This window comes from Oenanthe melanoleuca, chromosome 4A, assembly GCF_029582105.1.
Source record: "Oenanthe melanoleuca isolate GR-GAL-2019-014 chromosome 4A, OMel1.0, whole genome shotgun sequence".
NCBI lineage: Eukaryota > Metazoa > Chordata > Aves > Passeriformes > Muscicapidae > Oenanthe > Oenanthe melanoleuca.
Genome location: NC_079338.1, coordinates 10,149,570 through 10,161,628, shown reverse-complemented (window position 1 = coordinate 10,161,628; position 12,059 = coordinate 10,149,570). Strand labels below are relative to the sequence as shown.

Sequence of the window (12,059 nt, the reverse complement as noted above, 5' to 3'; positions counted from 1 at the left end):
TTAGAACCCCTGAATTATTAAATTGGAGGGGAAAAAAAAAAGGCAAAAATAATTTTTTTTATTATTCTATTATTTTCTAGAGGCATTCTCTCAAAGGAAGACCACCTTTCCTGTAGGTGCAGCAAGGCAGTACAGCTGCACTGATTTAATGGCTTGTTGCTGCAGAAATGGGACACATTCACAAACACTTCCTCCCTTCTCAGCAGCACAGTTTTAGCTCTCCCATAAGTTACATCAGCCCAACTGACAAACCTGGCAGAAAACTGGTAAAATCCCAAGTCTTCAGCCACCTCTGCAAGTTGAAGCACTTACCAGGAGGCCACTGAGGCACCCTGGCGACTGAAGACAAGGCAGAAGCCCTCCTTTGCAGTAACAAGCAGCTGAGAGTTCAGTTCACCTAGTTACAGCTAAGTGCAGGAAGTTAAAATCGAAACAGTTGCACCTTCACAAGACACAATCTGGCACGTGTTCATTTGACTCATTACTCTGACCTCCTAGCTCATTGCTGCAAGCTTAGGATGGAGAATTTCCCTGCTCTACTAAAACCTACATCTCTTCATCTGAAAGTAAAACTTTCAGAATACAATTTAAAAATAAGATAATCTAAAAAAAAAAAAAAAAGCATTTTTAAAAAAAACACAAAAAATCACTTTTGAAAACCAGAGTTTCAAAATTAAATTTATTTTGGACTATGATGGGATAGATTTACTTAAAACACAAATTCTGAAGTGGTGTGAACAAGTTTGCATGCAGAAGCAGCACCAGAACTGAGGCCTCCCAACTGATACACCAAGTCCTATAACCTCCATTTCACTCCCACACATGGATTAAAGCAGTAATTACCACAAAGGGAATGATCCTGCTAGCATTTAAGTATATGCATAATTCAACTGATGCAGGTAGTTCTTCAGTTGAGATGAAGTACAATCAATTCCATTTTGCAGTTTGGAAGGCACAATTACAACCAAACCCTCTTTTGCTGATTCTCAGCCTTTCACTTGCATGAGCAATGTTACACAAGTAGCTGAGTTAAAGTAACAAACAAGGTAAAGTGCCTGAAAGGTTGAGTCTCAGAATTTCACATTTGCAGAATGTTAAGCTTCTTCAGTTTATCTTGAGGCTTAACACACTGTATAAACTGCCAGGCAGGTACTTTAAAAAAGTCCTCCATCCATGCTAAAGGCTCCCTAATGTGTTGAATCTCTCACAAAACAAGGTAAGGTACCAGTTACTATGAGTGTTATAAACGTCCATGTAGGCTGCAGTCATAGACCAGCATCTTGTTGTGGAAAACACAATTTTCCTACAAAGACAGTACACACAAGTAGGTCTACAAGGAGTCCAGACTGAGCAGCATAATAGCCACCCTCAGACTTCAACTTCATCTGCACACCAGTATCTGGCAGTAGCAAACAAATGAACATAATTTAGTAAACTGTACTTAGACAGAAAACGATCTGAACAAAAATGCAACATGTAAGATGACTACAGACTGACCAATGTAGTTTTGCCAGGTATATACACCTGAAACTACCATATTTGTGTATTTTTATTAGCTACTATTACACATCAGTAGCTTGATTAATTAAATTCAAAGTTTGTACAGTTTTGACCAATGTCTCTGAAAAATGTCTTGGAAGCAAATGGTCACCGCTGTTTACTAATTAACATCATGACACTCTAGGACACAAAATCCTTATTTTCTGAGTTCTGGATAGTACTGTTAAATCATGACAAATAGATCACAAAATCAAAAACATCACACCATTAAAAAAAAATGGAGCAATTCTCTTAAGCATACATTATTAATCCCAGTAGAAGCTGAAATGCCAAATGAAAACAAATAATTTACTTCTCTCAATATAGTTTCATATTCCCCTAAAACATAGAAATGTATTTTCATTTAGGTAACTACTAACTGCCAAAATACTATCTCAACTGATCTAGCCAGATCATGTAAGCCATCTCATGCTGCAGCAAGTAAATATTTTTTCTATAATAACTAATCTTTTCTACTATTTATTAAGGGGTTTTATCCTCTTAAAATGCCTTCAAAAAACCTTATAAATTTCCGTATTTGTTCTACTTGCTAGTAATGTCAGTTTTGTCCTTCTGCAGCATCCTGCCCCTTCCCACTTTTCTAACATCATTACAATGAGTCGTCCTCACTTTGAACCACAAAGACCAAGAGTGAACTTAGGCCTAGACCTAATTTTTATTCTTGGGCATACTAGTATTAGATAAATAATTCAATAAAAATAAGTAATGTTATTGCATTTATTCCCTTTTTACTTTCGTGTTTAAAAACATTTCATGTGTTTCATTTTGAAAAGATAGCATCCTACCTCCATTCTTCCCTAGTAAATCAGGAGATAGGAAGTCTTGGAAAAAGAAACAAAGTTAAACACTGAAGATTCTTCCAATAAAGCTGGCTTCCTAAAAAGTTCTCTAAATATTGTCTACAGGTATATACTTCAGATTATAGAATATAAGTTAATGGATATTCCTCGGATTTATAAAGCTACCACTGCAAAACCTGACAACTGTTATCCAGACACAACTACATTTCTTTTAAAACATATGGTCTCATCTGCAAACTGCTCTTTAAATCGTGCCTGCAACATCTTTTAAGCAGTATTCCAAATGAAGTGCAAGTATCACAAAAACAGAAATCTAACTAATCATTTTGTTTTGTTGGTCCCACAGCAGATTAACACTTTCTTCCCATCATGTTTAAGAAATACTGCTCTGAGGGGAGAGAAGAATCCTAAAAGGTTTTATCATGGTCAAAAGCTGAGGTAAGTTGGGTCTTACAAAGCTCAGAATGTGGAGAATCCAGTGAGAACAACTGCCATTACATGGTCAGCTATGAAATGTCTGTCCTCTTGCAAACTCCACATAACCTCTCAACATGTTCAGCTTGTATATTAACACGATAATGGTTCCAGCATAATCCAAACCAAAAATTACATGGCTATAAAGGGGGCCACCTTCACTACAAAATGGTGGCTCTGGAAAGAACAGTGTTTTGTGCAGGGATTCTCTAATCTCCAACCCACTGCTGTTGCCTTCATGCACAAGGAAGATTCATTGCCAAAGCTGCACTACCTTTCAGAAAACACAAACAAAAGAAAATAATAAAATGAGTAAATAACAAAAAGGGTTTCTCTAAGTAATTCCTTCAACATCCATATTTAAACCTGCAGGATTTTTTACTTACATAAAAAAACAAAAGCACATGGAAGAATTAAAATAAGAGCATATAAAAAACTACAGTTATTGCAGAGGACACCCCTGTTTAAACTAACAGAGTAACATGAAAGACCAAACTGGTGAATCACTCCCTGAAGAGCTGTACTCCCGAAACACAACACTTAGTGAACCTGCCACATTATGGCATAAAACAGACACAGGCCAAGAATGGAATGCTCCTGGCACACCTGGATTAATTTGAGAGGTTGCAACCGGACTCCTCCGTGCACAAAGGTTACTTTATAGGATAGAACAAAATTATATTTTGCCGGAGTCAAAGAATACGGGGCCAGTCCCATTGGAATCGGTCAAAAGGTGGGAACGGGGCTGAGGCCTTGCCAGAAAGGTCAGAAATGTAGTGCCGGCGACACAGAAACGCTTCGGGGTCCGTATTACCACGGGGGGCGGCTAAAGACGAGTCCGACCCCCGACAAATCCGGCCCAGAGGCTGGAAGGGGGCGCTCGGGGCGTCGGGAAAGCTCGGCCTAGCTACGGGGGCCGAGCGTCGGCGAAGGGCGGCAGCACCCGGCCGAACCGGACGGGAGGGCGGCCCAGGCCCTCCTCCCGACCACGGTTTCGACCCTACGCCCAGCAGCAAAGACGCAGCCCCGACCGACGTCCTCTCCGCCGACCCCCAGCTTCTCCCGGCCGGCGAGGCGCGGGCGCCCCCGCCTCCTTCCTGCAGGCCGTAGCGCCCCATCCCTCCCCACGACGAGGCCCCGCACTCACAACTCGCTCTTGCCGCCTTTCTCCCAGTTCTTTATCCACTCAGTCGGGAGCAGCGCCGCCATCTTCCCTGTGTAGCGCAAAGGGCCCGGATGGAGCAGCGGCGGCGCCGGGTCAGAGGGGACAGACGGGCCGCGAGAAACCGCGGGACGCGGCCGCGCCGTGCGGGGAGGCGGCGGGGCGGACTGCGCCTGCGCGCGGGGCCCGCGGGGCGGTGCCACGGCCGCGCGTGTGCGTTAGAACCGCGGGGCGGGGCGGGGCGGGGCGCGGTGCCTCGGGCGCGTGCGCGCTGGAGCGCCGTGGGGCGCTCGGTGCTCTGTGCGGACATTAGGTCCGTGGTGTGGCGTGCGCGCTAGAGCCGTGGTGTGGTGTGGTATGGTGTGGTGTGGTGCGGTGCGGTGCCGTGCACGCATTAGAGCCGTGTTGTGGTGCACGTTACACGCGTGTCGGCGTGTGCTGTGCGCGCGTTGGAACCGCGGCGTGCGCGCCAGAGGCGTGGGGCGGGGTGCCCCGCGTGTCGCGTGTGCGCATGCGCGTTGCAGTCGCGGCGCGCGGTGTCGTCCCCGGGTGCGTTGGGCACAGCGGAGGTGCGAGATGTCTGCTCGCAGAAATGGCGAGAAGAGTAAATCGATTGAATAAATGAACGGTTAGGAAAGGATTTGTGTAAAACTTACTGTGGCGCGTTTAAATGGTCTTTCCGATACAAGCACTCAAGACAAACGATAATATCGGTGTCGTATTCCGGGTGTCACCCCAAACGCGTGTGCCTGTTTTATTGCACGTCACTCGTCTCCATTAAGTTTCCTCAAGTTGTTCAGTGTTCCCTTCAGTTGCTAGTTGAGATATAAGCGCTAAAATACTCCATTTGATCAGGCACCACGTATTTTTAGTCTTCCAAGAAATTTCTTTTTCAAGTCTTTATTTCGCCCAATATTACCTGCATGTTCTCAGTCTCATACATGCTTCCTTCTCTCTGTAGTGTAAATTGTTTCACAAATACGATGAAACTTCAGAAAACAGTGTATTTGAAGTAAAACCAAAAGGTGAGGCCTCAGCGCTGCTGTGCGTGTATCAGCGCCAGCACCGCTGTGCTCTCTGCCTGGTACTGTGTTCTCCGTGCTGGACTGAAACGTACAGCTCGCCAGCCCTTGGTGTAACAGTGTGCACTTGCAAAATAGCTCTGATCAGAAAGTCTGGCATTTCAGCAAATCTCTGTAACTCTGCCTGACAGGGGGAATAGTGTTGTCTCCATTATTCTCAGCCAGCTGCTGCAAGCTGTATATTGTGGAGAATGCTGCTATTCTTGAGCCCTATGAACAACACCTACTTCAAGGGATTCCTTTACAGTCCCTAAATTCTGCACTAATACAAGTAATAAAGGAGGCAGATTCTCTGCTTTTCATACTTACATTTTAAATTAGATAAAACCACATTCCAGGCATACCATATGATAGAAGATACACGCAGTTTACAAGTGCCTAGTCTATTTATGATAGGTTATTTTAAAAAGAAAAATTAAATAAATATATTTAAAACATATGGATGATAAGAGACACAGAATTGCAGGCCTAAGGAATAATATGAGAGGGTGTTATAAGTAAATGCAATAAGTCTATTTAGAAGATAAGCCTAAGAGACATATAAACAGAAAACAAGAATCTAACAAAATATATTAGGTGCAAGGATGTATGTAAGAATAGCTATGTAAGGTCTGCATGTAAAAATGTGAGATTTTGCCTTTTTGATGAGGAAGAAGAGTCAGTCATGGAGAAGTGCAGTAAAATAAAGCTATCAAATCATTGCAGGATGAACAAGTTAAATCCCAAATTTACTTAAAGAATCTAAACCACTTCTTTCTTGAAGTATATTAGTAATAGACCGGGTCAGGTTGAAAATAAAGGATAGTACATGCAATGTAGAAGTGCACGTGACACAAACAGTTTTAAAATCTACTCTGAGAAGAGTCTGATTCCACAATATTACTATGGTATCATAGAAAACATTTAGTGGTAGAATTTATATTAAATATACTCAACTTAATTAATATGCATCATATATATTACATATGAGCTCTAAAACATAGACAGTCATGAATTTTAATAAAATAATGTAGGCAAAGCAAAATATTTTTAAAGTAAGTATGTACCAATTCCTCGTCAGAGTAATAAATTTTTGACATAGAGTAGTCTTTGTTCCAGGCTATAAAGTCATATTCAATTTTGACTTATCCTTGCTTTTGTTGCAAGATGTGGACATCGTTACGTAGTGAAATGTCTTTCTCAGTACCACCTGATGTTAGCTGAATTGTGAGGAATTCCTAGGTTATAAAATAAGACTTATGTTTTAGTTCTATAAAACAGCCTTTATAGTTTATTCTTCATCTTTTCATGAGGCTTTTGTGTGCTAGAAAAACCATCCTGGGCATCCTAAGATTTGTATAAACGAGTTAGAGAATCTTGTTAAAAGCCAGCACAGTTTTGTGTTTCCTTCTGTTATTTCTGAGGCTGACATTTACCTTTCTAAATAATGGAACAAAATTTTGAAAAGAAGGAAAAATGATGCCTGCAAAGGCAGGATATTTCATGGCACAGTCTTAAGTCACCTACTGTGCTTCCTGCCTGAATAAAGAAGTACTCTGAAGGCTTTAGCCCAGCTTCATTAAAGGAAATGCCTGTGTCACCACTATGGTAACAGCTGGATAGCAGTGGGAAGTTACTTAACTGAACAGTAAATACAAGGTTTTCAAGGGTGTAGTACAAATACATAGCTAGAAAAATATCAGTGGTAACTTGATCTTATAAAAATATATTTATTCCTGGTTTTCTAAATAAATACTACAGACATCCATTGGGAAAACTGGAAATATACAAAAGCAGAAGAAATTAAACATCCAACAACTCATTTCCTCTGTATTAACCAGCTCCATGGAACTCATCTGACAAGACACAACTTTATTATCTGCTCTGAGGGTTAAACAATTGATTGCTTTACTTTTTATGCACAGACTATAAAGAATGACTTTTTGGAATAAAGTGTCTTTTATTATTTGACTTTTGTATTATGCCCATGTAAGAATTAGTTGTTCTAAATTCTCTCTTTTTTTAAACAGTAATTGTTTTATGATTGCTCCTGGTTTTTTTCTTTAGACATTTACTAAATTCTCACACAGAAGAAATAAAGGTACAAAGGAGACATGATTCCACATAATTCAGATGATTTCCATTTGGTAAATGCTGTTTAGGCAAGTAAGAATTCTAAACATTAGCTAATACCAGCTGTTCATTTGGACAACTGAAATGAGAACAATTCTCAGACAGTGATTGTCAAGCACATCTTGCAACTTTCGGTTTTTTTCATAGCTAAACTCAGTGTCACTGCATCATCCTGAGCTATAAAATGTCCCAGATTTAATTAAGATCAGTGAACGTGGAGAATCACACCATTTTGGAGAGCTTTGCTTGTTTTCAGTTCACAGAAATCAGCATTGTTTCAGTCATAGTTGTTTGCTTTTCTTACCACTCACCAACACAGCCAAGAGCCAACTGTAGATTTAGCTTCCATTTCCAAACTTGATTGACCTGGATATCTTCTGGTCAAGGCTTAACTCATCAGTTCTGTGTTCGTTCATGCAACCTGGTGTTGAATAATGAAAGGCAGAAAGACTAATTAAACTCTGCTGCATAATGCCTGTGAAGAAGGGGCTTTGTTAAAAATGGTGCTGGAAGCAGTGCCTGGAGTAATGTGATTAGAAGAGCATTTGGTATGAAGCAGATCAGTTATTTGCTGGACAATATGTTTCACTACTTCAATGTGTATTTCTCTCCCATCAGAGCATATAGCTCTAAATAATCCTGTTTGGTTTTTTCTGATTATCATTGACAAGGAAAGACAAAAAGACCCCTCACAAAATCTCTGTGTCAGCAGCAGCATTGAACAATGCAGAAGCCTACAAAAACATGGAAAAGGATAATTATTTCTTTAATCACAGTATCACCAAATGGCAAAATATTAGTGCAGGAGTGGAGATCTGTAAGACACTTGCTGCTGGGATTTTTTTGAAGAATGAAGACAAGCTGATCTGGGCCTTATTCCCAGCCTGTGCTGGGAATGCTGGGAATGAAGGGAATGCAGCCCTTGCATTGACAGTTCCTGCTTGCCTGCTCTGAAGAAGGATGGCACAATAAAAAATCAATAAGTCAATTAAGCAACATTTTGTCTTCCAGTGCATACATCTTCCTTGAAAATTCCATATCAAAGTCAATTACTGGGATCTCAAGGTAAGAGTATGTAAAGTGTGAAAATACGAAAAAAACCTATAATTTTTGCATATTTTGCCAGCTGACCAGTAACAATATCACTGGCAGTGTAATTTGGAGTCTTGTAGAGCTTTCTAAAAGCACTGCACTAAAGCAGAAAGACAGAGTAAAGCTTGTAAAGCAGATATTCCTGGGCTCATAGCTCGTCTTTCAGTCGTTGATCTAATAGCTGGATATTCTTCACGATAGCTCTGTATCATTACACCTCTTGGATTACACATATCCCACAAAAATGGGATGACTTACTGTGCTCTGCTGACAAAATCCCTTTTGGAACTTTAGCCTATAATGTGCCTGTGGTCACACACTCGAAGGGTTTGTGTATCAGCTCCCTGGCAGAGTCTGTCCAGTGTTGGGAGAGCCAGGCAGCCCATGCTGGTATCCCAGTAGCTCTGCAGTTTACAATTTGTCCTTCCACCCCTCTCCTCTGGCCTTTGTGCAGAGAAGCTCTGGGTGGCTGGAGCCTCTGGGGAGGATTGGCTGGGTGCTAGTGACGCAGGAAGTGTAGGATGCCAACATCTGCAAACAGTCACCCCTTATCAGTGGGTGGGCAGTACTTGCAGTTTGCCAGAGCTGTTGGTGTGGCTGTTAGTGAAGCTGGCAGGCACTTATGCCATGGCATAGATGCCTCATGCTCGTTTATTGCGAGAGGTTAAGGGTATTAGTGCATCGATAATGAGAGAGTACGAAGATTTGAAGTTAAAACCTGAATTGGGTAAATCAGGCTCTGCCCAACATGGTCCACGCCCTTGTTGGGGTTGTGTACCCCAGATACCAAGTATGTTAAAATGAAGGTGTCTGTGCCAAATGATAATCATGTCAGAGAAATTCTGAACCTCTACCTAAACTTGGAGTTTGCAGACTGTTAGGAGTCAAAGAAGGTATTTCTGGAACTCTCAGTCAGGATTCCTCATTCTTGATCCCAACCTGGAAAGCAGTCTGGGACTCCTTGTCCATTGCTCTCTCTTCTACTGCTGCATCTCTTTCTGATAGCTTGTGTGAGTTCAAGGTCGAAGGATACTTAATTAAATACACTTGCCTTTGACATATGAAGAATATATTTTTTTAAGCTTCTACAGCAATATAAAACATTTAATAAGCTTACTCTGCTAAGATGTGGAGGGTCATGTTGAGTTTTCCCCATATATAATAATTCTCAGATGTCATCAGCAAGATGTTGATGGAGGATAATGACCAAAGTGATCAGTTAAAGTGACATGTTTGTTAACCACATCATTCCTTTTTGCTCCTCTCTGTCTCTTTTCTCCTGTCAGGGCGTACATGTAGAAACATGCAGGGAATAGGCAAGCATTGCTTTGAACTTGCCATTTTTCTACTTATCATTTACCAACTTATCTGCTTATCAGACATACATACTACCTGTGTGCCAGCACTAATATTCCAGCATGAAGGAAGTATGAATAGAAAACCATGTATGTAGACATATGTCACATGCTTGCTAAGTCCAAAGTCCTGGTTCTAGATAATTATTTCTTGTATTGATCAGTACAAACAGAACTAAGATAAATCACTAGTTGCATTTTCCTCTTCATTTGGCATTTATCTTAGCTTGTCTGCTCAGTGGATTGTGAAAGAATGTAAACAGTTTGTCTCTGATTTGACATCACACTGAACTGAACCGAACTGAACTGTGAAGTAGTTTCAGTGGCAGCATACTGTCATCAAAGGAAGATTCAGTTTTTGCATGTTTAGATGCTCACTTTTGCACAGGCATGTGTTACCAAGTTCAGTACTGATGCCATTATTTGATGGTTTTAGTTTTAATGCGAAGGTCATTGTCTGATCAACAATGGATTTGGGAGTTATAGGAATGTTTGTCCTGCATAAGATTTCATTGCTGAAGTTGAAAAGGCTCATCAGGTGTTTTCAGCTTTTCCTGTTTCTGTACTATAATTATGCCTCTCTTTTTCTCAAACTTCCCTTTAGGCTCCTTCACTGCCTTCCTGAAAATGACATTTATCACCTGCTTGCAACAAAAAGAAAGAATCTGCAGTAAATGCTGTGGAAAAAGAGAAAGAGTGTCCTACTGTTTTGGAAGAGAGAATTAGATCTGATATTCTGTGGACCAGCATATAAATGCATGGCTTTCCCATCAAATGACTGCATCTCTTCTTCCAATGGTAATGAAAGCACTGGATATAATTCAAGGGAAAAGACAGCTTTCAGACATCTGTTATGTATTTGTTATTTGATCTTCTATTGTCATATAAATGAGAAAATATTCCCTGTCAAGTAACCATTTTGTCATTTTTCCGTATTTTATTTTCTTCTTTGCTGCACCTCAGAAATCCTAGCTCTGGATTGCATAGTTTTTTTTACTCCATTCATTAGTCTGGTACTAATGAATCTGGTACAATTGATAAATCAATGAGATGAGTAGGAAATAAATTACATTAATTTCTTAGGGATTATGTCGTCAAACACAGTTCCCCATATGACCCTCTGTGACTCTTGACCCATTGTTGACTAAACTGTTTGTATCAAAGAACTGTGTGCTAAGTCCAGTTTATGTTTATCTGACTCAGCTTGTAACTGATTGAAAATTTTAACATGACTGTGTAAAGAAAATTTCAAAGAGAGTGTACTTTCTGCATGATCTGATTTTTTTAGTTTTATCTCATTTTTTGATGGAAAGGTTTTCGGGAGGCGATCTAATCCAACCTCCTGCAGGGGTGAGAGCTTTTCAATTTAAACTTTTACCATATTTCTTGATTTAGACCTGAAAGTGGGTCTTTGCAAAATCACTTTGTGACCTCTGAAAACCATCTGCTTCATTTGGAGAGGTATCAAACCTCAACAGAGCAAGGGCCTTTGTGAAAATCACTGCTAATGAATGTATTAATAGTGTGATATGACAAGGACTTAGAAGATTGAATATTCATGTTCACATTGCAGTGTTAAGCTGCAAACCTCTTATTGTGACAAAGATTCTTAAAAAATTATCTTGGCTTTGGACTGGTGTGGAATAAGTTTAGATGGCTGTGACTCAGTACTGCAATAGAGCTGTTTATTTCTTACATGCTCAGCATCAGCATTGTGCTGCATCACTAAATCTGCATCACTAAATAATATGTTATAGATTGCAGGTCATTCTTTTCTGAGTGAAGAACAGGTGGTATGTGGAATTGCATCCTAAGTTATTGAGTATTGTTGTTGATTACTGAATAATCATTGTATGCTTTTTCTAATCAATCAAAGTGAGTTTGTTACTATTTTGTTACATACCATTTACTGTAGTTGCAATAACTAGAAGCTTTGAATCAAACTGAGGTCTTACTAGGTGCTGGACAACGAAGTGAGAAGCAATCCTTATTCAAAAGGGCTTTCAGTGTAAGCCCTGGAATATGCAAACATTTTAATACGTTGTATAATGACACTGCTTCTCCTGAAATTGAGCACACTAACTGCCACAAGTCTTTGGAGATCACGATCTGAAAAAAGTGAGTCGCTACTGTTGACATGCACAAGGGGAAAACCAAAGACGTTTGAGAACATTTTTCCAAGTAGCTGAGTTTTCCTGAGGATAGCAAGAAGCAAGTCCCCAACATACAACCAAGTACCCTGGCTACATTAAATGTGCTGGTCAACAATAAGATCATCTGAGATTTTAAAAAAGAGAAAAAGGTTAAAATAAAATTTTAATGTTCAGGACCATCTTTGTCTTTGCCATGAGAGTGATTAGATGTTTTTTGGCTGCAACTACCGAACAAAATAACCTGAGGTTTCTGTCTGATTTGGAAAATT

At 40.3% G+C, this 12,059-nt stretch overlaps 1 protein-coding gene across 1 annotated transcript in view; it reads right to left on the bottom strand.

Moving 5' to 3' along the window:
- THOC2 (THO complex subunit 2) overlaps positions 1–4,208 on the bottom strand; it is a 50,076-nt gene extending 45,868 nt beyond the window's left edge. Inside the window, exon 1 of the mRNA XM_056491104.1 lies at positions 3,982–4,208. Coding sequence (XP_056347079.1) covers positions 3,982–4,043 — 62 coding nt within the window. The 5' untranslated portion in view covers positions 4,044–4,208. The remainder of the gene's footprint in view (positions 1–3,981) is intronic.
- Positions 4,209–12,059: the final 7,851 nt, after the last annotated feature.